At 37.3% G+C, this 26,152-nt stretch overlaps 1 protein-coding gene across 12 annotated transcripts in view; it reads left to right on the forward strand.

Annotated features, from left to right (window-relative positions):
• Pcdh15 (protocadherin related 15) overlaps nt 1-26,152 on the forward strand; it is a 535,963-nt gene that overhangs the window by 438,366 nt on the left and 71,445 nt on the right. For all 12 annotated transcript variants that reach the window (XM_038341596.1, XM_038341597.1, XM_038341595.1 and 9 more), the window contains one exon: nt 15,364-15,491. In XM_038341596.1, the coding sequence (XP_038197524.1) occupies nt 15,364-15,491 (128 nt within the window). The remainder of the gene's footprint in view (nt 1-15,363; nt 15,492-26,152) is intronic.

The following is a 26,152-nucleotide window of genomic DNA, read 5'->3' on the forward strand; positions in this document are numbered from 1 at the left end:
AGTGTCCCGGTTTTGAAACTTTTAATGATAAGTGGTCCCTGTCGAGTGGGAACAGATACATCTGGCCTTGATTTCTTCATAAGGAGAAGGATGTGACATTATTCCATTTTGCAGTGCCCCAGTTTCTATCACCAGGACACGGGTGATATGTGGGGAATCTCACAGGAGATGAATTTTGAGCTTGATCCTGTGGGTCAATAAAGCAGGGACAGCACTGTAGAGTGGGGGATATTATTTCAGGGGCCATTGTGGCCACACCTTTGCCTTCACGTTGCATAATTTTTGTAATAAATGTGATTAATTCTCTGTACAGTTGTTTTCTGTGAACAAAGCACTTTCCTGTTGTCAATTGCTCGAATTCAATCTCACATTTTGCTTTGAGTTTTATTGTTTGTTTGTTTGTTTTTTAATCCTGAAGATTTCTCCCCGGTTCTCACTCATGGCAGCTGTATATTTTCCAGAAGTCTCCCTCTAGCTCCTTAATCTTACCTTTGACATTTATTATGTACGTAAAGACCATGCTATTCTTATTCACATATTATTGCCAATGACTTTAGAAAATTTTGTACAATTTCTGCATGAAATAGTTTCTGCTAAGTGAATTATGGTTTGTCTAGAATTTAGAAACTTTCTAAAAATTAAACATAAAAATAAGTATGAGATACGAAAGTAGCTAATACGACCTAGAATATTCCAAGGTAAAATTGATGAACACATGCATAACAAGTTATAGAAACCTTGAGATGAAATCTCTATTATCTTAGATTACACCTCGGGGACTGGTAAAGGATTTCTAACCTGTCCTTGTTAGTCTTGTTCTTTGAATAATATTTATGTAAGCCTTTTCAATTCTATTAAGCATCTAGGTACCTGTTTTTTCTGTTTCCATATTGAACATGTTCATTTAACCTTAAGGAATTATGGCTAGGTATAGAGGTGCATATCTGCAACCCCCAGTATATAGAAGGAAGAAGCTGTGGGATAAGAATCTCAAGGTCATTCTAGGCTAACTGCTAGCTTGATGCCTGTCTGGGCTATGTGAGACCCTGCCACAGAAACAATTTCTTTTTTATTTAAAACTACTTCAAGGATAGCCGCTTTAATTCCTTTGGTTGCCCCATTCTCTCTTTTTAAAATGTCCTTCTTTTGTACTTAATGCAAGTTGTGTAGAATCAAGATAATTTATAGATTAGGGAATGTGACTCAGCTGGTAAGTACGTGCATAGCTCAGGCAAGAATCCGGATTCAATCCTTAGGATGGACCACTCAAAGACAGGAAGAAGACTTATTCAAAATGCAAATGATTGGACTGTATTTCCTATTTCATTATGTAGCAAATGCATACATATTATATATCGTTCACAACAATAATGTCTTAACTTGTGTGAATGGGACACATCAAAAGACATGTAACAACTTAAATCAGAGCATATTTTAGTAGTCTTTATACGCACAAACATACATACACACACATACCTCCCAAGCAGAGTAACTCTTTTAAAGTTATTTTGTCCCTTAAAACAACTACGATTCATTTAATCTAAGGGTATACGCCTAACATGATTTTGTTTCTGTTACATAGCCCCGGGAGCCTTATTTCCTTGCCATTGGAATCAAAGTGAAGGGCTGAATCAATAAGGCTACATTGATTGCTCACTAGACACAGCATTTTTCTCTGTACGAGAAGAGGTCAGGTTAGCCCGAAAACAGTCCCTTGAACTCAGATGTTTGTATTCAGTAAGACATCATTGTGAGGAATACAGCAGTAATGTTGCTGTGTAGGTGGAGGCTGCTAGTTCATTTCCTGTTGGTCCAGACCTGAAATAATCATACAAAAATTATTTAAGTGCAGCACTGCTTGGCCTCTTAGCTTCGGTTTCTTATTAACTAACTCTTGCATCTTAAATTAACCCATTTTTATTATTCTATATATTGCTAAAGGTTATGATTTACTGGGTAAAGTTCCAGCATCGGTCTCCATCAGCAGCTAAATGGTGTCTCTCTGACTCCATCTTCTTTCCTCCTCTATCTCTGCTTGGAATTCCTGCCTTGCTCTATTCTGCCCTTCCATAGGCTCAAAGCAGATTCTTTATTAACCAATGCTAATAAAACATATTCACAACTTAAGAGCGGAGTTTTACATCACCTCCCCTTTTCTGTCTAAATAAAAAGGAAGGTTTTAACTTTAACATAGTAAAATTACCTATTAGAAAGCAGTTATCAAGCAATAATTATACTTATAATATTTATATATACTTTATCTTTTATCACAACTAAGGAAAACTATAATTATAGCTATCTATTTTTTAACATTATCAAAGACCTCAGAAAGATATAATATTACCTAAATTAACAGGAAGTACATTGTAAGCAACTTTTAAAACTCTAGAATTGACAGACATTTCAGTGCCTGAATAGTCACCCAAAGTTCTTTTGTAATACTGGAGCATACATCTTCAGCCTACAGGCCCATAGCATGCGGCATACTTTTCCATGAAGCAGGAAATTTGAAAGACTGTTTCACATCTATTGGCAGTTTGTCAGTCACTTTCTTCTGTGTCCTGCAGAATGTCTGGCAGACTCTTTCATAAAGCAGGAATTCAGAAGGACTGTCTCACATTTAAGTGAGTTCAGCAGTCATTTTTCTGTGGGTCTTGCTTGTCCAGTTTATACAGCTTAACATCAAGCAGTCCAGGCTAGAGCAGTTTCTCACCCAAATGGCTAACAAACTCCATAAAGAGACTCTTTAATGCCCATCATCCTCTTGAAGTAGATTGTTGCTGCCAGAAGCAAATGCGTCTCATTGTTATGAAAAGCCTTAAATTCTTAAGACATTTAAATGACATGTTCTGTAAGCCTTTGAAAGGTTTGAAGACTACCTATTATCTGAAATATATCTCTGCACATCTAGAAAACCTAATTAACCTGACTACAAGTTTGACTATTATAGATGACTATTAACCTATATTTCTTAATTACACATTACATTTTTAAATGAGCTGCACAAACACAATACGTTAATCAAGAGCAGAAATATACACATAACAAAATTGACCTTAAATTTGTATCAATATATCAAGATCCATAACAATGCAAAGTATATATCTCTATATCTTATACCCCTTTAAATGAAAATGAACATTTATAAGCAATATTTGGGAATTTGGACATAGTCCTTTCCAAACTGCTTCCTACTTTTTGTTGGGCAAAGTATTTTGGGGGGTTCACAGAGAACTTTCAGGGAGTCTTGTTCCATCCAGCCACACTAGGCTAGAAGGAATCTATAGGTCCTCATCCTCTGTGGAAACAAGCAGAGCCTCTTTTCCAAAGCAACATATTCTTAGAACCAAATTTTGAAGTCAAGATACCTTTAAGATATATATGCTTTCCTTTACAAGTTGCTGTGGTCATGGTGTCTCTTCCTAGCAACAGAACACTGATTAAGACATTTTGGATAATAACAAGAAATAGAACATTGCAGAATTAAACCTTCTATTAAGCAAGTTAATCACCTTGAAAACATCTGTAATAGAAAAGTGTAGTAGGCCTTTTCCTCATCCTAGATCTATACATACTCATCCAGGGCAAATAGCACCATTTGCTGAAGATGGTGACTTTTTTTCAGTGTATAATTCTAGCTTCTTAATCAAAAATCCATTGTCCATGACTGTGTAGATTCATGTCTAGGACTTCAATTAGATTCTGTTGATCAACATGCCTGCCTTTGTGTAAACACCATGATGTTTTTTGTTTGTTTATTTGTTTTTTGCTACAGTTCTGAAATACAACTTAATGTTATGGAAGGTAATACCCCCCAAAGGTTCTTTTATTACTGTGTATTGGTTTTGCTAGCTATCATGTGGGGTCTTTTTTGTATTTCCATATTGTGGTGGTTTGAAGGAAATATGGCTCCCTAAGGGAGTGGCACTACTAGGAGGTGTAGCCTTGCTGGCATAGGTGTAGTCTTGTTGGAGGAAGTGTGTTACTGTAGGAGTAGGCTTTGAGGTCTCCTATGCTCAAGCTACTCCCAGTGAGACAGACCACTTACTGTTGCCTATAATATATAGAACTCTCAGCTACCTCTCCAACACCAGGTCTTCCTGCATGCCAACATCTGCCACATGATGGTAATGGACTAAACCTCTGAAACTCTCAGCTGCCACCTGAATTAAATGTTTTCCTTTATAAGAGTTGCCATGGTCATGGTGTCTCTTCACAGCAATAGAAAGCCTAACTACGACACATATGTCCCTTCAAGACCTGTTAAGGACTCTATTGGAATTTTAATAGGTCTTACATTGCATCAGTAGATTGTTTCTGGTAGGTTGGCCATTTTACTGTATTAATTCTACCATCCCATGAACCTGAGAGGTCTTTCCATCTTCTGCTAGCTTCTTCAATGACCCATTTTTCATTCAGTAGTTAGTTGTTCCATTTCAGAGAGTTTGTAAACTTCTGTTAGTTCTGTTGTTGATGATACCCAGTTTTAAACTGTGGTGGTCAGATAGAGTACAGCGTGCTGTTTCAATTTTCTTGTATCTGGTGAGATTTTCTTTGTGTGAAGTATGTGGTCAATTTTGGAGAAAGTTCTATGAGGTACTGAGATGTTATATTCTTTTGTATTTGAGTAAAAAGTTCTGTTAGGTCATTTGATGTATCATATCAGTTAGTACCAGCATTTCTCTGTTTAGTTTTTGTCTGAATTACCATGTCTATTGGTAAGAATTGAGTACTGAAGTCATACACTATCACTGTGTGAAGGTCAATATGTGATTTAAGCTGTAACAGTGTTTCTGGAAATTTTATGACTCAGAAGCAATAAACATAAATTTAGTTTGTCATTCTTTTTAATCATTATTTAGAATGCAAGTCTAACAGTCAATTCTTCAAAATCTAATTCATTCCTTTATTCCCAGGACTTTTGATAAGTTCCATTAATCAATCTTGTTCCTTTTATCACCTCTTCTGGAAACGTGTAGAGAATTAAATCCCTAGATAATACCTTTAAAAATAATTACAGACAAGAAGTTCAAAGGAAATTATTATTCTGAATGCTTTCACTTTCAATTTGGAAAGTCTTTTTGCTAGTTATTTACATACAGCATGTATTTTCCATCTTGACTATTTGACATACAGAGCTACTTGCCTGCTTTATTAAAACATACAAGAACAGCAAGAATACTAGGCAGGTCAGTGGCTCAGCTTTGTTCATACACTGTTTCCATAGAAGACATTCTAAGACATTAGCAAGGAGGCTAAATATAGCCATAAAGCAAATACAGAGGAAATGTTATTTTAAAAATCTACATTAGCAAAGATTATACATCTCACAAAGTTTAACAGTAAAAATGCTCACAGTCAAATTTGCCTTAGCAGAACAGAAAAAGGCATATGGATAAAATATTTGTGCAACTGTCTCACATCCCTGTCTTTGGTATTAGATTGGCCTGGAATTCATATCAAGTTTCAGTATTTATTATATTTTCTAAAGTTTAGAAATCTCAACTTTCTTTAGGGGTAAAATGTGTTTATCTCATTGGATGTTTGAAAATTTTAAGCATGATATTTTTATTATTCTGAACTATTCCTAGAAAGGATACCTGGTTAGAAGTAATGGAAGCCATGTTTGACTGACTCGTGAGAAGAATTTATTAGAAGAATCCTTTAAGGCTTTCACAACCAAAGTTCAAGTAAAACAGGATCTAAGGAAAGATAAATACTAGAGAAACAAACAATATTAGTAACTAATATTGTTTTTGTAACTATGCCACCAAGACAGCTGGGACACTAACTTTCTGGCCTTTGGAAGTATCTGTTGGGGACAAAACCTGGTTGGCTTGAGTTGGAGTGTCCTCTTGACCATGGGAGATGTGGATCCTCATAGTTCATGAGATGTGGCAGTAACCTATGAGGTATGGGGAGTGGTGATAATAGTCTATGATAAAAATGAAAGATAAAAAGAGACTACTAACCAAGAAAGACAAAAAAATTATTTTACGCCGGGCGGCGGTGGCACACGCCTTTAATCCCAGCACTCAGGAGGCAGAGGCAGGCGGATCTCTGAGTTCGAGGCCAGCCTGGTCTACAAGAGCTAGTTCCAGGACAGGCTCTAGAAACTACAGTAAAACCCTGTCTCGAAAAAAAAAAAAAATTTTACCTTTTCAAAAATAAATTAGAACACTGATATATTTTAGGTAATGTTTGGGTGAGCAGTGTGGAGATCCATGAGAAGGAATAGGATATTCTTTAAAGGTTCTATTACTAGAATTTTATTTTTCATTTTTACTGACTTATGCTCAAAATTATTAGTAGGTGAATAGCTGAAAAAAATGTATGAAGTTGTGTTGCTTCAAACATGTTTTGTTTCTAGTAAGTAGTTTAGGAGTGGATGGAAGTAATGCTTAGAGTTAATGACCTACTGCAGGAACTGTGAAATGCTAACAGGTATTCATTATGGACTTTCCAAAGGCTAAATTTAGCACACTCATTACACTAAAGAGCTGCAAGTACATTGCTCCATCTTAAATTGCTTCCAACTTTTCTGTAAAATTTAATTATTTAATATGCTGTGCACCAGTGATTAATGAACTAAGAGAAAATAAACAGATTAAAGAATAATTAGGGGTATTTTGCATGATCATTGTTCTGTTCGGTGGTTCCTTCTTGGTTAAATCTTCACAAGTAAGTCATATACTAGTTGGAAATACTTTCTTATAAACAGGTGAACCAGAAAATCACAAAATCATATTTTTATTTCATAGAGGAAAATGTAGGTTTTTATCCTTAGTTTATTTGTGTAGAATAAGTAAATATTCATACAGTGTCTCCTCTTTGCTTAGCACATTGTAGAAAATACATGGAATGGGCATGGTCAAGCACACTGCAGGATTTGTGTGTGAGAGAGAATATTATGTTTTATAATTTGGGGATTCTCTTTCCTTTTATTCATTAAATTGATTTATTTTAGTTAGAAAAGTGGTGTCTTGTTATATAAAATTATAAACTGTGTATAAAAAGAAATTTAATTTACATTTCCACATTTTTGTTCTTTTAAGCCTTGATATACTTTCTCCTAAACGATTTTGCTGTGGCTACAGGCACACAAACACAATTTTCATTGTGTGTACTCTTCTTAAAATCTGGGACTGTTTCTTTTTGTTTATTATTATAATGTCCAAAATAATTTATGTCATTAGATACTTTTCAGAAACACCATTTCAGTGACTTAATAACCTTCATCATCTGCCTTATAGATATATCAATTTAGTCTCCCCATCCCATGTTAATGATAATCTGATTTCTTTTACAAGTATAGTTGGCAGCAGAATTCAGTGGGATGTGAGGTCTCACTGTTCATTCATTCTGTTTTTAAATGATTTCCTGTTGGTTGAAGTGAGGTCAAATGTGACGTCATAGAGATACACCCCCAGGACCATGTTCATTTCAACTAGTTCATCCATTCTCGGAAGCAGTTTTAAAGTAAACTTCAGCTCCTGAATCCCATTTCATTATTCTGTTCTCAGCCTCAAATGTACTTATTAAAACTTAGAAAGCTTTGAAAATGCCCCAGCGATATAATATGTCTTACATTTTCAAATACAGAAGAATAATAAAATGTCTAGTACCTATACGCATAAAAGTACTTTTTTAAAAAACAATCTATTGACATAAAATTCTCTGCGCCCTATTCTTTTTCTGAATTACAATATTTGAAGAGTTTTAAATAGTCTCTTAAATTTTTAAATGATTTAACTGAGGTCATAATGAAATTATTCTGTGTATGTGATCAGATGTTTGGGCCTAAGTCCTGTTTCTGGCTCTCCTAGTTGTATCATTTCCAGCATGTTCTTTAATTTCTTCAAGCCCCATTATCTCTATTGATAAAACAAAGGCAACCAATGATCCTTAAGATTTTATTACAGAATTAAATGGAAATAGCACTTGGAAAGCATTTAACCCCCAGAGTTCCCAAGGTTGGTATAACCATTACTAAGAGTCACTGTCCCTGGTCATGTTCGTGCATGAATAAAAGATACAAAATAAAAGCATTTGTATTGGAAAATAATTTTACTTTCACTAACTTTGTTACTTGGGAACTCCCTAAAAACCTTTCTATTTTGTAAACCTGTCTCCTGGAATTTAAAAATACAAAAATTGAAGTCATTGTAGACAGAATAGTGACCTTCATTCCCAAGAGATCACTATGTCCAAATCTCTGGGCTTCATGAAGGTTTGACCTTCAGAGACTTCTTGGATTTGGTGAGTGAGAGACACGGAGCCAGCTCTAAGACATCAGGGAGTTACCACAAGTGCGAAGGTCCTGGTGAGAGAGAGAAAGAAGCAAGATGATCTGTGTCGGAAAACAACACTAGGAATTCTCCAGCTATTCTAAACTGAATAAAAGAAAGCAAAGCATTGGGAAGTGAAGAGCACACATAGCTTTTGAAAGCTGGCCAAGTAAGACCCTGGCAGATTCATTTTAAAAGAATTGTGATATTTGCATAATAGATGGATAATGAAAGACACAACCCTACCTGGGGCTTCCCAAATGGGATTCATGCTGCCTGCATCTCAATAAGCCTAGAGGAAAATTTTGGACTGACATACTGTAAAATAAAACATTTTTTATTTCTTAAAGTCACAAGTTAATGTTTTAATGCACCAATTTTATGATCATTTGCTATAAAATTATATGAAATGTATATACTAGATATAAAAATAATGGACGGATAGGTAGCTATATGATAGATTGATAGTTAATATATAAACAGGTTGATAATAGGGATAGGCATAGATCATAGATAAATGATACATAGATATTAGATTATAAATATATAAGATTAGATAGATAGGTATATTGATAATAGATTATAGAAAAAGATAACCATTAATATAGGAGACTCTCAATGCAGTGAAATATTTATAATTTTCCAAAGAAGAGAATATGTTAATATGAACACAAATTCAGACTTTAATTAATATCTAGAATATTACTCATTTAATTATGCCCTCAATATCATAGTAATAAACTCATCAGAGTTGTCATTTTCTCCGAAGACCTAGTTAAAATACAGTACAATATATTCTAGTAATCTGAATGTCTGTGTCTGGGGCAAGCAGTTGTGTGCATTTCTTCCCTAATTCAGCTATTAACCTTTCAGTCAAACACATACATAAAGTGCATGTTTTAGATACAAGTAATTAAAATCTTGCAAAGGTTAATTAAATCAACATCAGAGCTAAATTAGAAAACTATTAAAAATAAACTTTGAAATATTCAATCTTTCTCGCTGTCTGGCTACTGAAAACAAATTCCACAGAAGAACAGCAGAATATAAAGTCACAGAGAGACGCTGAGAACTAAGAACCAGTGGCTTTCTCATCTCATTCTGCCTAGCGGTTTATTTCCAAATACTCTGTAGAAGCAGTCTGTGCAATCTAACCTTAGCCACTTTTCCAGCTCAACTCACTGTGACTCTCATACAGGGAGACTGAAGAATACTAGGCCTTTCTATGATTTTTTTTTATCTATTTTATCAACTCTTCTTTCATTTTATCTTATCTTTATTCAATGTGTGCTTGTAATCTATCATGAGTTTAAAAATCTGTTGTAAATAAATGATACAACAGGGGGAGGAAAGGGATTTTGTAAGCGTTCAATAAAATTTAAAGCAACTTGACTTAAATCAGAGTTACATCCCAGAATTTGCCTTAAAATATTCAAACCTGGAGTTGGCTGGGAAAAAAAAAAAAAAGCAACACAGTCCTCCAACCAATGTGTGTACGGTATGGAAATCAAGGCACCACACATGCTGTGTGTCCACAAGCAAAAGCATCCAAATGAAGGCACCCTGGTGATTGCACACACAGGTGAACACTTTGATCTTTCACTATTGCCCCACGTTCATTCTGCATTCTTCTAGCAAACACACCGCATGCTCCTTGTAAATTCCTTATCAGTCTTCTTTCGAGGTGGATGGCAACCTCTCTACCTCTCAGATACTGGGTGCACACATGACTCAAACTGGGTAAATAAGGTGCTCAGTCTCCAGTACATGAATCTTTGGTTTTTGCCTAAGGAATAAAAATAAAGAAGGGAAAGGATCATAAGGGAAGAAAACAACAGAATTTGCTCAATTATTTTGAGATGAGATAGAAAGAAAATATTGGGGCAAGGAAATAGCTTCTCACTCTAAGTCTGGGTGCACATCCCACTGTCTGAGAAGCCAGAACTGAATACAGTTGACAAAGCCAATAAAAACTATCAAGAAAAAAAAAATGACTTTCCTAAGACTCTCAAGCAAGAATGCAAAAACCACAAATAAATAATACTTCCTTAAGACCAGAACATCCATGATGTTTGGGTTTAGCTATATTAGGATTCTTCTCTCAGTCCTTAACCTGAACACAAAATCCTATTTACAACAATGAAATTCTTTAAGAGTAACAAATCAACACCTTGTGTTTTGTGTGTATTTTAGGTTTTTACTAATCATTGAAACTGGTCAATTACATCTTTCAAGCAATGCAATTTCAAAAGGTTTAAAAACACACACACTGTGAAGTCATTTAAAGATCCCTCCTTCCTCTCTAACTAACTCACACTTAAATCTAATGTCTGTCCTATTTCTTCTCTCAATAAAGCACCAATGTTTCTCCTCTATAATAACTTCTAATTCTTTTCTCTGGCACAGTCAAGGACCTGGGAAGATCTTGAAGACAGTTCCTCAGGTTTCAGGAACCAAATTGATCAGTACCTCTAATGCACTGATGGCAACGTTTCCTTCAGCAGTCTGTCAGATAATTGAGCAACCCCTATAGCCAAGACTCTGCACTCCTTGTTTTCTTTAAATACCAAAGTCGTTGTTCTGATTTTATCCTGACCTAGCAAACTACCATAAACTCTACTGGGCTGACTGTTTTTTTCAGAACATAACAGTGATTATTAAAAACCACACAGCAAAGTTAATATTAGAATATGTTGAAATCTCTTCCACCAAAGAAATCAGTCCATTAATTTTTAATTTAGCCCCAAGCAAGTTCTTAGGACATGGGCAGAAAGCATTCACATTCTTTGCCAAAATATCGCAAGAATCTTTAGGTCAGCTGCTAAGAATTTTTTCCTCACTGAAGCCTCATGGTCCCACATTGCTCTTAGAAATTTTGTCTTTGATTAAGCTCCGCTAACAGTGGCCATCTGTTTCTCAAGTCCAAAGTTCAAAGGCCTCTATGGTCCTGTAAAATTAGCAGGAAAAGGAAGAAGTGGACTTGCTTATTTTACAGCAAAAACATAAAGCTAATTTTATTCTAACTATAAATCACACAACTAGAAAAACACTTGTTTCACAACTGTACTTTAGCTGACCATCATAAATAGTTTGGCACAAGGTTGTAAGCATAAATTTCAGAGTTAATCGGCAAATAATATTAAATCACAAGTCATAAAGTAATTTTATGTCTTTTGTAAAATATACGAAATGATGGCATTTTTTAAAATAAGTGTAACCTTAGACATTTAAATCTGAGCTATGACTGATTGTTTTTAGTTTGCCTGGCGATTACTTTGGAATCTTGTATATTTAATAATCTCTTTCAAATGAAATGCCAGTAATTCAAATTCCCGCAAAAGCTCTGTGACACCGGAGTGGTGAGCACGGGTGACTGTGAACAGCCTAAAAAGTGTCAGGACTGGATGAATAAATGCACACCTCTCAATGTTTCCGAAGTGAAGCATTTTCTCTCCTTAGTATCTTTGTCTTGGCAAACCACGTCAGGGATCTGGTAACAGAAAACGAACAAAGAGCTCTGATTATCAAACTTCCTGACGTCTTCCCAGCCAGGTGCCAGGGCATTCATCAACTGGTAAAGACAATCATCTCTGTTAAGTTTATAGAAGACACATATTCGACTAGGTTGCAAAAACAGAAAATGTCCCAGCTTTTCAGAATTTAAGTGAATGGAATTAGGACAAGAAAATGCATGCCTTCTATTAATTTATAACGCTTCAAGGATTCTTGGGATAGTAAACTTTTTAAAAAATAAAAAAAAACCTACTAAAACAAAAAGACAGCAAACAGAAACTCAGCACCACAGTGTAGCTTTCTCCTGCAGCCCAGAGACCTTGAGTCCTGGGCATTGGAACAACGTTATTTATATTTCTGGAGTTTTGTTTTTCCTTTAATTTGATCCAACTGTGCTTTGGTTTTCCCTCTTGGAGTAAAAAATTATGTAACTTATCTTTTTATTTTACAGACTCTCACAATTAAGATATTTTTGAATTTTAGAGAGCCGTTGGACTTTTTGAGGTACTAACAATTTTAGATAGAGACGTTGGATGTTTTAAAGAGAATGGACTTTTAAAATGTTGAATTTTTAAAGGCTTGAATTTAGGAAAGTTAAAATGTTTTATATTGTCGTCTTGAGGACTATCAGAAATGAAAGGTTATAGTTTAATGGTGTTCGTTTATTATGTTTGTTTGTCAAGTTAACAAGGAGTAACAACATGCTGGTTGGGTTTTGTCAACTTGACACAAACACAGACATGCCTGGAAAAGCAGACCCATAATTGATCACATGCCCCATAACACTGGCCTGCAAGCAGGTATATAGGCCATTTTCTTGATTAATGATTGATGTGCGAGGTCCCAGCCTACTGAGCATGGTACCACCCCAGGAAGGTGTTCATGGAGTATATAAGAAGCAGGCTGGGGAAACCACACGAGGCAAGTCAGTAAGCAGGGATCCTTGATGGATTCTGCTTCCCCTCCTGCCTGCAGGTTTCTCCTGTTTTGAGGTCCCACCCTGACTTTCTACAGTGATGGGTAGCAATATGAAAGCATATTCCAATTAAATCATTTCCTCCCCAAGTTACTTTGGTCATGGTGTTTTACCAAGACAAAGATGAACTCAATCTAAAGTGAGTTAATACAATAATTCTAAAATGTCACAATCTAAATTCTGTTCTTAAGTTAAAACCCATTAGCTTTTCCATTACTATGAATCGAATTGTTAATGTTGATGAATCCTTAAAACAGTATTTAATGGTTAGTTTTATACCTTAAACTAGGATATAAAGGTTAGGTACATCTACAACATCAGGCCTATTTTAAGAAAGGAACACTATGGGAACCCTGATGGCTCCTTGGCCTTGAGAGGGAGGGAGGGAAGGTATGGGTGGAGGGGAGGGGAGGGAAGGGGGAGAAGGAGGGGAGGGAAGGGGGAGGAGGAGGGGAGGGAGGGGGGAGGAGGAGGGAAGGAGATGGAAATTTTTAAATATAAAAAAAATAAACCATGAGGAAAAAAAAAATAATGTCTTGAGAGACAGCGTGGTAGCTAAAGAGTGCTTCTCCTCTTTATACACAGGGAGCCACAAGCACATGCATGTACACACACATGCAGACAGACCAATGTGCACATAAATTATAATAATTTTTATTTTCATTCCTGAATTATAACTATAATTATAATTCCTGGAGTGTCCTAGAGGATAAGTGGGTTTATGAGTGGAAAGGGAACCAACAGCAACTGCTGTGTTCTAAATGTTGCTGTTTGCTGTCTCATGCTTTCATCCAACAGCTGTCTGGGAGCTGAACAGCTCACTTACCTTGACAGACAGACAGACAGACAGACAGACTAGCACACACACACACACACACACACATACACACACACAAATGGAATTCAGAGGCTACATGCAGTTGTAAATTATTATATTTTAGTCAGAAGCTGTCAGATAATTTGACAAAAATACATTTTATAAAGTATTAAAAGATATGGGACCTCCTGAATATGAGAAGCTTCTGTAAAGCAAAGGACACGGTCAACAAGACAAAACAGCAGCCTACAGAATGGGAAAAGATCTTCACCAACCCCATATCAAACAGGGGGCCTATCTCCAAAATATACAAAGATCTCAAGAAATTGGTCATCAAGAGAACAAATAATCCAGTTTTAAAAAATGGGGTACAGACCTAAACAGAGAACTCTCAACAAGGAAATCTAAAATGGCTGAAAGACACTTAAGGAAATGGCCAACATCCATAGTCATTAGAGAAGTGCAAATCAAAACAAGTCTGAGATTTCATCTTACACCAGTAAGAATTGCCAAGATGACAAACACTGTTACTTATGGAACCAAGGTGAGCTAAGTACAATCTCTATAAAACCATGATGCAGCCTAAAGTGCGACGACCCATGTGTATCATGCTAAGAGCGCACAGTGGAAAATCTTACTTCTGTCAGAAAAACTGAATAAACTGCTTTAGAGGAGATATAAGTAGGAGCTTGTATTTTTCTATGTACATTTCTTTTAAAGATTGCTAAAGCTTGCTGTGTGGGTGTTTCAGTTATTTTGTATTATTTCCTGTGCATTTATAAATTTATACAAATGAACCATGTGCATATTACCTTAAGTCAGTGGTTCTCAACCTTCTAATGCTGCAACCCTTTAATACAAATCCTCATGTTGTGGTGACCCCCAACCATAAAATTATTTTTATTGCTACTTCATAACTGTAATTAGCGACTACTGTGAATCCTAATATAAATATCTGTGTTTTCTGATTGTCTTCTGGGGTCAGCATATACAGTGACTTCTCCTAAAGTCCCAGTCTTGAAATTTTCACCACTTCCTAATATTGCCATCCAGGGGACCAAATCTCCAACATGAGAAACCTTAGGAGACAATCACACCCAACCCATAGCACCGCCATTCCTTTCATCTTCAAATTTTACCTTCTGTTTTGAGTTGTCCATAAGCCTTCTTACCTCAAAGCCCTCATGAACTGGTCCAGGCCATTGAACCAAAAGAGGATTTTATCTTAAACTTACTATTTGTATATGTGTCTGCATGTATATATGCATTGTGTTAAGAAATACACAAGTGAAAATTTTGATTTTCTAGATCTTAGCTAGTCAAATATAGAAACCATATAGAACAGCATGACACAAAAATATAGTTCCAATGAATTTTCAGTAAGCCTGTGTCTCGTAACACTGAACATTGTTATTTGGACAGCTCTTTTATTACTTACTATAAAAGGGAAAATAAGTTAAACAAGTTAAAATGGAAAGTAAATTACTATGGTAATACCTTCAAATGGTAGCAGTTTGGAAACACTGAAAAAAAATTGCTTAGCACCCATGAAGCCCTAGATTCAATACCTAGTCCCTCAAAAATAGTAAAAATTTAACATTGCCAGTAATATTTTTATCCATCTCCTCTTGACCTAGAATTAGGTAAAACATAGGAATGACCTTCAAACAAATTACACATACCCCTTTGTCTAAAAGCACAATAACTATTAATCTAGTGATTTTTATTCTAATGAACAATCACCAATAAAGATATATCTTCTTTTCCAGGCAACACAGCTAAAGTGTACATTGAGATTCAGGATGAAAATGATCACCCTCCGGTGTTTCAGAAGAAATTCTACATTGGCGGTGTGTCTGAGGATGCAAGGATGTTTGCGTCTGTGCTCAGAGTGAAGGTAGGAGAAAAGAAACCCTGATATGAAACTACATTGAAAGCAAAGAGCTCTGAGTTTTGCCGATATGCTATAGCCTCATCATTTGTGTGAATGACATTTATCCTCAGGTTAAAAACACAAAATTCTTTGTTTGTTGTTTGGTTTGGTTGGTTTTTGAGACAGGGTTTCTATGTATACCCTTGACTGTCCTGGAACTAACTCTGTAGACCAGGCTGGCCTTTAACTCACAGAGATCCACCTGTCTCTGCCTCCTAGGTGCTGGGATCAAAGGCAAGAACCACCACCACCTGAATACAAAATTCTTAAACTACAAATTGCAATAGTGTTGTTCCTGTTGCTGGATAAAATACCCTAAAGGCAACATAATGAGAGAAAGTTATTTTGGATCTTGCTTCCAGAGAGGATATACCCATCATGGTGGAAGTCATAGTAGCAGGAATAGAAGGTCCACCAGCCCATTGTATCACCAGTTCAGAACCACTGAGTGGAAACGAAGTAGAACCAAGCTGTAACATCTCAAAGCCCTTCCCAGTTACAAACTTCCTCCAAGAAGTCTCTGTCCTCTTAAAGGTTTCAAAACCTCCCCCAAAAGCACCTGCCTCTGGGAACCACATCTTCAAACACGTAAGCCTGTAGTGAACATTTCACATTCAAACATGATATAAACTTAAATTATCCAAACTCAACACAGTTTTTATGAGGTCAACACTAAGCAACTTAGTATATTTTTACTGAAAACTGAGTCAAATTCCTTATAATATTCTACATAAAATGTTACAATGTTTCCCCCAGTATATATTTAATTTAATTTATTTATTTATTACCTGTTTGTTTGTTCAGTATTGTATAAGTGTGGATATGTTGCCGTGGCTGAAGCTTACATCATATCTGGGAAGATCAGAGGTCACACTTCTGGAGTTCTTTCTTTCCTTCCTCCTTTATTTGGGTTGGGGAGCTTGATCCAGGTTGCCAGGTTTATACTGCAATCATCTTTACCAGCAATACCATCCTGACAGCCCTCTCAATGGGTTTTCATGCCTCTACTAGGACCTCTTCAAAATAACTCTATAGAATCTCCAAATGAAATTTCTAATGACAGATGTGGAAATCATCTACTCTAGTGAGAATGATTGCCTTCTTACAACAACTTTTCAAATATCAAGTGATATTTAAATTAGCAAAAGATAATACTCATAAACACTGCTAATTTTAGTAGTCGACTAAAAGTTTTTTAAGTCTCTTCATATTCAGAAAAGAATTGGAAAACTACATATATAATGTAGAGAATGCTCAAGTTTCAGATTGATGCTTTCAGTTTTTCTCTGATATCCACAAATACATCTAGAGATATCTAAAATGCTCTTGGATATTTTCAGTTGTTTTGTTATTATGTAATAAAAATTTTGATGTTTTCTTCTGATTAGCCTAAAAGTTAGATTCTTAGTTCACCGTAGATTACAGGTTACGGTTACTTTTCTGAGCTCTCCTTAACAACCATTTTAACAGCTATACACTAAATATATGAACTGATTTTGATCCCTGGCAAGCTCGGCTTTGGTTTTCCTGAGCTCTGCTTATTAGAAGCTGTCTTTCTTGCCCATGAGCAGGACCTCCGTGGTCAGTCTTAATGTTTCCAACTGCTTTCAGCACATATCCAACATCTTCAGTAACAAAAAGAAATTTCAGTCAAACCCACAATCAAATGTAAGGGCAATGCAAAGAGGGGAGGATAAACACTCCAGAACTTGTGAGTTCTAGGGGATCTAGAGAAAGGCAACAGTGAAGTTTGTGTGGGAAACACTCACAAAAGATCAACTGCTTCGTGGAAATCAGTGTTCGACCCTGAGACATGCCCCTGGGATGATCCGAAACCCAGGAATGCAAAGACTGAGCAGAGTTTAGCGATACACTGATGGACAGACCTGATGAAGTAATTCAGTTAGGAGAACAAAGACTACACTGTGGATCTAAAGGAAGGAACCAGTTCAATTACTGAAAGAACATTTTTTTTTCCGGGAGGACACAGCAGATAACACTCGTGCAGCAAGGCAGATAGATCAGACTGGAACATATATAGGATCCTCTATTGCAGGGCAGCCAGTGAGTGCAAAAGCCAGTGGATGGTGACAGGAGGCAAGGGACGGATGAGCCAACGGAGAAGTCTTTGTTGGCCTGCATAGTTGCCACTCTCAGACTGGAACCCAGAAATCATCTCTTTCCCGTTTTAGCCCAGTATTCACGAGTTAAAGCAGTTCTCAATTCATACGTGCGGTGGGAAAATATTATTTAAAAAATCACACTGAATTGGGGACTACTCTCCTGGGAGGTTTGAGAAAAAAATGGTTTTAAAAATGAGAAATCTCCCGGGAATATGATAGGGGCTTTTAAGCCACTTGCTGGTGCGTATTAGAGTAATGCTGGGTTTCATCTACTAGGAATAAAAGTTATTTTTAGCCTGCCATAAAATTAAAAATACTGAAAGTTACACCTTTCAAAAGATGCCGCCAGGAAAAGAATAAGGAAGGAAAAAAAATGTTGCATAAAATAGAACCGACAGGGTACGATGGGGCTTTGAAAAGGCAGGAAGGCAAGCTGAACTACCTGAGACGCTGGAGCGTGGACTCGAGCTGATACTTCGAATATGCTATATGAAGATAACACAGTAGGATAACTGATGGAATAAACTGCCCAGTATGTGTTGGGAAATCAAGAAGTTGTGTATCTGCTCTCCACTGGAGCGTCTAATATGCTAACAGGCTTGCTGGGTACTCATGCTGAAGAAGTAAGTGTACTATTTTCCTACTCAGGCGCTAAATATACAGAACTAGCTTTCTACCCTCCTCCAAAAAAAATAACATAAATAACATTCTAGTTAATGAGACAAAAAGAAAGAAAGACAGAGGGAGAAGCAGTAGTTAACTCTGCATAGGAATACCATCTAACGTGATCTTACCACATGTTTATACTACACTGAGTCGAACATAATCATCTGAAATAGGGGGAAAGGTGCCTTTAAATTATTTGCCTCCATGGGACAGTTTGGAGGGTATGTTTGGCTTTTACCTGCTTAGATTGTCTAATTTTATTCAGGTGTTTATCCTCTTGGCGTCTTCTGCCTCGGAAGAGGCTAAGCCTGCTCTTAAACCTGGCCAGCCTGAGCCAAGCACCCTTGTCCTGTTGTAAATGATGCCCTTGGACGTGGGCGTCCCACTCGTTTTGCATATGTGTTCAGTGATCATGCAGCCTCCTGAGGAGATCACGAGAGAGTGTTTCACATGGCAATGGAGTCTGCTTTCTGGCTTGGGAAATGAAATGTTCACGTCGTGTTCAAGCAATTGTTGGGTTGTGTTAGAAGGTCGCAGGAGATAAAGATGGATCGGCCTGAGCAGCACTCACTGTGGTTTAAGGCTGACATGTTTGTCACGAAGGGTTCAGCCACATTGATGTCCACCGGCAACATGTAATCAGTCATTCCAACGGCAGAGGGGGAGGGAAGTCCCAATACTTGTTCCTCGTCAGTCTTTAATCCAAGTCATTAACATCCCTTAGAAGTCTCACTCACGTTGGGATAGAGTCCCCGCCCCATCACCACCACAAAGCTTAGAGCTATACCAGAATAACTTAAAGCAAGAACTCACACAGGCATTCACAAACATGCACGCAACAATGTCAATCGAAGAAAAAGATTAAAAACTGGGAGCACACCCTATGTGCCTGTCTATGCGTGAATGGATTGAACAACTAGAGTCTGCACATATGAAGCAATATTATTCAGTCCTAAAGGGAAGTAAAATCTGACATGTAGCCTATCCTGGCTGAATACTGAAGGTGCGTGAAGTCCAGGGAAAGAGAATAGAGCTACAGGAGACGGCAATGGTGTAACTCACAGAAGGTATGTCAGCAGGCTGTGAGGGCTGCTGATCTGATGTTTCTACAACCGTTTCACTTCTGGGTACACATTATTTCAATAAAAATATTACACTAAACATTTTCTTTGAAATGTTTATGGTAGATCTTGGAGTAAATGGTAATTGAGTCTTGTTAAAATGTTCCAAATAATTGTAAGCAGTGCTGAATTTTGACTTTTAGATTACTGAAGCCTTAAGTCTAAAGAGAATGTTTAAACGGGTTTAAAAAAAAGGTTGGAAAAAGGGTTGGAAGATCAGGCCCCCCCTAAACTAGAATTACAGATGCTTGTGAGCCACCATGTAGGTGCTGGGAATCAAATCCAGGACATCTAGAAGGATAACAGTTGCTCGTAACCTCCGAGCCATCTTTTAGCTTCATGTCAGTTATTTTTTAAGGAATGTATTAATTTCTGTTAGCAGACAGAAGTAGAGGTCTATAAGGGTTGGCACGTATGCTCATACTTAATAGTTGGTGTCACAACGCTCTCCAAATCTTTGCACAAATTAACGTCCAACCTTTTAGCAGTACCTGAACACTTTGATTGTCTCCTGAAAAAATTTTTTAGTCTATTCTTGATATTTTACCCATTGGATGGACATATAATGGTTTCTTGCGGTTTATTCTAATTCATTCACACTGATACCATTTAAATGCCCCTTTATACATCTAAAATGCCTTAGTATTAATCTTGCGGGAGTGGCACAATGGATGGCTGGTGGTGGAGGTCAAAGGACGTTGTGGAGTCAGACCTTTCCTTCCACCTTTACATGAGTTCCAAACTCAAGCCTGGCCAGGCTAGTGGGGTCAGTGCCTTCAGCTACCGAGCTGGGTCATCAGCACTCTTCCTAAAAGCTCAACACTATTCTGTCCTCTCCATCCAAAGCCTACTCCAGTGTCCTTGCAAGTCTCATTCTTGTGATAACCGTTGTTGATTTATATGCCCTGCGTTTCCCCTTTACCCTCCTCCACCTTCTTCTGTTTTTACCTCCCTTTCCCTCCCTAAAGCATCCCCTCTTTCCCATTTCCTCGGTCAGATCATGTATACTCTGTGATTTCCTTCTCTATTGCTACCCAACACCCTTATACTGGCAATGGTTCTGTTTTACTGGCTTCTATAGTTATTCCATGAATATATATTTATATCTCAAGATTTGGAGCTAGGATTCTCTAATAAGAGAGAACATTGGATGTGTGTTTTGGGGCTTGCCTTACCTCACTCAATATCATTTTTTCTAGTCCTATCCAATTGCCTACAAAGTTCATGATTTTGTTTTTCTTTACAGCTGATTAATATTCTCATAGTGTATACATGCCAAATTTTGTTGAAGATACTTTATTTTCTCCAGTGTATGTTTTTGGCATCTTTGTCAAAATTAAGTGGCTGAAGTTACATGTGCTTACAATTGTGTCTTCAGCTTTGTTCCATTGATCTGCATGTCTCTTTTTGTGCCAGTATCATATTGTTGTTTGTTTGTTTGTTTTGATTTTTTACCATAATTCCTTTTGATTCTTTGAGAATTTCACATCATGCAACCTAATCCCACTCACCTCTGAGTCCTTCCATGTCTGCCCTTCACTTCCCTACAGTGTGCCCCCCAAAAGAACACCTTCCAAAATTAATTAAAAACAAAATAAACAAAAAACACCTTCCTCTGTCTTTCCAACACTTCTTCATCCATTGTAGTGGTACCAGGAGCTGCTGGGGTGGTCACACAGTGTACTCTTTCGTCCAATCAGCCCCACCCGCAAAAAGTTCATTGCAATGAGTGATTGGTCCGATGCAAGACCTCTGGCGCACCATCATCACTGAACAAAAACAGTATTTTGTTGATTATTTTAATCTGTGTTCACCAGAGATATCAGCCTATAGTTTTCTGTTATTGTACTTGTTGCTGTTTTTACCTCCTTTGGGTATTGGAGTAATACTGGATTTGGAGGAGTTTATAAGTGCTGCTTCTCACTCTTTCTTTTCCTTTTTCTTATCTTTAATTTTTTTAAGAGCTGAGGCAGAACTGGCTGTACATCTCCTTTGAATGTCTGGTAGAGGTCTGCTGTTAATCCACCTGGTCCTGGACTTTTTTTAGCTGGAAGACATTTTATTACTACTTCAATCTCCTCATTTGTTATGGGTCTGTTCAAGTCATTGACTTCATGGTTTAATTTTGATGGTTTGACTAGACCTAGAAATCTAGGTTTTCCAGCTTTAGAGAGTACAGGTTTTTGAAATAGCACCTTATAAAACTGTGAATTTCTTCAGTATCAATTGTAATGTTTCCCCGTTCATTTCTGATCCCATTAATTTGGGTCATTTTTTTTTCTTTTTATTTGTTGGGCAATAGGTCTGTCAATTTTGTGTATCTTCTCAAAGAAACAGTTCTTAGATTTGTTGATTCTTTCTTTATATTGTTTTTTGTTTCTACTTTGTTGATTTCTGCTCTGATATTTTATTATTTGTTGCCACCGATTGGGTCTGGATTTGATTTGTTCTTTTTTTTTACTGACTTTTGGGTTGCATTATTATTGCAGTATTTCTCTGTGCTCTTTATAGTTTTTATAAGCATAGGCACTTAGAGCTATACATTCCTCTTGTAGGAATGCCTTCAGTATGTATCAGGGGTTTTGTTATGTTGTATTTTCATTTTCATTTTCTTCCAGAAAGTTTTTATTTTGATTTTAATATCTTTTTTGATTCATTCATCATCAAGTAATGAGTTATTTAATCTTCATTGATTTGCTTATTTTTCAGAGGTTTCTTTTTGTCTACCAATTTTAAGTTCTGTTGCACTGTGATCAGATGGAATACAGGGAATTACTTTAAACTTTTTGAACTTGCACAGAATTGTTTTGCATCCCAGAAAGTGGAAGAAAAGATTTCATGTGCTGCTGAATAGAATGTGTATTCTTTTGTGTTTCGGCAGAAAATTCTATAGACATCTGTTAATTCAATTTGATGTATGATGTCAATTAATTTGGATGTTTCTCTTTATTTTTTTGTCCAGATGATCTGTCTATGGAGAAAGTGGGTATCAAAATCACCTACTCTTGATGGATTGATGTTAATCTGCTTCTATGGGTCTTCTTTGAACTCCTTGAGTTCTTTGGAGCATTTTACAATTGTTCTTTTAAACCTGTCTCCTAGAGTTCATCTAGATAATTGCATTTGCAAGCATGTCTGCAGGACTGGTCAGCTTTAGAGAAAAGATACTGACTTTATCTTTCATACTGTTGATATTCCTAGGATGAGATCTGGGCATGTGAACTCCCTTTGTTGGTTCTGAGTTTATGATTTATAAAGCATGTTGAGGAAGGAGAAAAGATGTGGGGATGGTGTGGGTCTCTAGTTGAAAATATTTTGGGTGGAATTAAGTCAGATGGACAGACGAGACTAGGCTGGTATTCAGAATGTGTTTCCCATTCCAAGCCTTGAGTATGGCAGTGGAGAAGTCTGAATACAATGGCTGGATATGATGTAGGAGACAAGGAAAGGCCTGTGATTTGACAGATGGGCTGGGAGGATCCTGGCCCCAAACTAGATCTCCTTTGTAATGAAGGCCAGACTGGTCCACTGGTTGTGAGTGCCAGGCAAAGCTGATGAATTGGGGAAAGGGAATGGATGAGGAAGGAGGTCAGGGGGACTCACTGGGCCAGACCCTGAAGGCAAACATGGAAAGAAGTCTGAGTATGGAGTGGGGTGGTGGAGGCAATACAGAGAGACTTGGCAATGGTTACAGGAAGAGAAGGTGCTGGTGGAAGCCTAAAGTTCTGCTAAATCCCAAGCAGAGTCAGTCGTCAGTCTGACTGAGTCAAGGCAAGGATATGGGTCCTATGCTGTACAACTGAGGATGTGGGAAATCTGGGTACCTTGTAGGGTGGTAGAGGTGGTCAAGAAGGGACTCGTGGGTAACTGCAGGCAGGGAAGGTCCTTAGCTATGACACAGGTCAGACTAGGCTGAGACACAGGGAGTAAGACCCTGCAGAAGGCTAGAGGACAGGCACTGCAAAGTGCCAGGATACGGGCTGTGGGGCATAAAGTAGATCTGGAGGGTTGTGGGAAAGTGAGGGAGGAGTGGTGGGGGTACCCACGAGGCTGAACTCTGCAGGAGGATGTGGGATGTCTGGGTATAAAGTGGCAGAGGTGAAGCAAAGAGATTTGTGGGTAAATGAAAATAGGGTGGGTCTTAGAAAAGATAAAAACTTTAACATTTCTAAAGCAGAAAAGAGCATCAATTTATGAATTTTTAAGGGTCTCCTTATATTTTCCCTAATAGACACAATGTTTTAAAAAAAACTGGGGGTTTTGTTTTTGTTTTTTGTTTTGTTTTCAGAGTAAAGGTATATAAGAAAGTCCTGATCAGCAGAAAAACTGTCTTTCATGAACATAAAATAAATTATCTATAAAACTTGTTTTAAAAAAAAAACAATCTTTTCTCTCACTAATGAATCATGGTGTAATCTTTTCTGCCCCCTCCTGTGCATATTAATTGTATGTTACATGAATAATCATCAAGGAAATTAGGGACATCTAATGAGAAAAGCAGAAGTTTTGCAGAAAACCCACATCTCACCTACGCTGATGAGTGTCTGCTTAGCAGTAAATGCAATTAGAACCTTGAATTACAGCCCCACAGCTCATCTACCAGAGCTGTGGTACAGACAAGGTCATCTGCAACTCATTTCCTTCCACACTTAAGTCCTGCTTTGTCTGAAAAAGGAGGCATAGAAAAGAATCTGCCCGTTTACTCTAATTCATACTAGAGTTCGACAGTGTGCATAGACAAGAAAATAATAAACAGTATTAGATGGGGGAGCAATGCATGCGTGTGTGCATGCATGTGTGTGTTGAAGGCTGCATGTGTATGAGTATATGGTAACCAGAGGTCAACACTGGTTGTCCTGTTCAATTTCTCTCCACTTTATTTTTTAAGACAATTTCTCACTGAAACTGAAATCGCCAATTAGGCTAAACTGTCTGACCAGTGAGTCCAAGGGATCCTTTCGTCTCTGCTTCCCTGGCACTGTGGTTACAAACGTGTGTGCCCATACCCCTTGTAAGGAGATTATTCTAAGGAGGGGGCTGCTTGATCATCCTGGCCACCCGGCTAGCTTAGCCCCAAAATAACCACACAGAAACTGTATTAAATTAAATCACTGCTCTAGTTTCTTATTGGTTAAGTCTTACATCTTAATTTAACCCATTTCTATTCATCTGTGTATCACCATGAGACAGTGGCTTACCAGCATAGCGCATCTATCTTAGGTGGTGGATCCATGGCGTCTTTCCCAACTCTGCCTTTCTTTCTCCCAGCATTCAGTTCTGTCTCCCCACCTACCTAAATTCTGCCCTATCAAGAGGCCCAAAGCTGTTTCTTTATTAGCCAGTGAAAGCAACACAAAGACAGAAGGACCTCTACACCACATACCTGGCTTTTACATGGGAGTTTGGGGTCCAACTGAGTTCTCAAGTTCTGATGGCAAGTACGTTATCAACTAAACCACACTCCACACAGGCCAACCACAAGATAGTAATTTTAATAAAATCTGTCAATCCATTGCAAGAATTTTCTCACTGTGAAAGACGGAACCTCTTTGTAATCTTCAGCCTGTCTCATGATCTTGTAGGTTTGACTAATGAACAAATGGCATTTCTGCCTTGCTGTCAAGAGAAAGCTCTTCTTCATGTTTGGTTCTTTACTACCTCTTCTGAGGCTCAGAAATGCCATGTACAGGATGGGCCTGTAATTCTGCAAGATTGAAAGAAACCTATTAATAAAGTGTTTAGACAGGTCCCGTTTACTCTACATCCTAAGATTATCATATATTTCCTCAGATATTCCTCAAATATCATCCGTTGTTTCTTCCCTTTGTGCAGTACCATCCCTCAGCATTGAGTCACCCCAACCATTATCAGGACCAATCCCTGTGGATTTGGCTGGAGAATGTTTGAACCACAGCAAGCTCATCAAAGGCAGTTAGATAGAAAACAGGTCAGCAAATCCTCTCTGTGGGGAAAATCAAAACAGTCAAACTTGAGAATCAAAATTTACAATTGTAATAGCCTGTTGCTGGATTTTTTTTCCTATTAAATGTCATGATGTGTCTGTCCTTTTGTCTCCTAATTATTCTGAGGTCCATATCCTCAGGAACGAGACTTGTCACACTTTCTGGCTTCTTCATCTCTTAGTTTTTCCCATTGTTTCACTCTGAACTCTCATTTCCCTTTGACACCGAGGTACATTGTTTAAAAGTGGTTCTAAGAGGAAAGCTTGTACTATAAATACCTGTATTTTAAAAACAGAGAAATTTGAATAAATAATAATGAGCCTCAAGGTTCTAGAAAATCTAGATCAAGCAAACCTAAATCAATAAGCAGTGACAGTAACGATAACAGCACAAAGGAATGAATGACAGAAAAGGAATCCAGAGTGAAGAGTTGCTTCTCTGAAAAGATTAGCAAGGTTAGCAAGCCCTTATCCAAACTAATCAAAAGCAAGAAAAGACCCAATATATACAAATACAGATGAAGCAAGACATTAAAACAGACAGAAGGGAGATTCAGGGGATTATTAATGCATACTATGACAACCTGTGGTCTAATAAATTTAAAACTCTAGGAAAAAGTTCATTTTTCCAGACACATAAACCTACCAGATTAAGCAAAGAACATTGATATAAACACGCTCATAACAAGCATCAAGTTTTATCCCCAGTCTTCACAGCTTTCTTCCAGACCTCAAAAATAAATTTTCCCCAAT

Source organism: Arvicola amphibius, chromosome 9, assembly GCF_903992535.2.
Source record: "Arvicola amphibius chromosome 9, mArvAmp1.2, whole genome shotgun sequence".
Taxonomy (NCBI): domain Eukaryota; kingdom Metazoa; phylum Chordata; class Mammalia; order Rodentia; family Cricetidae; genus Arvicola; species Arvicola amphibius.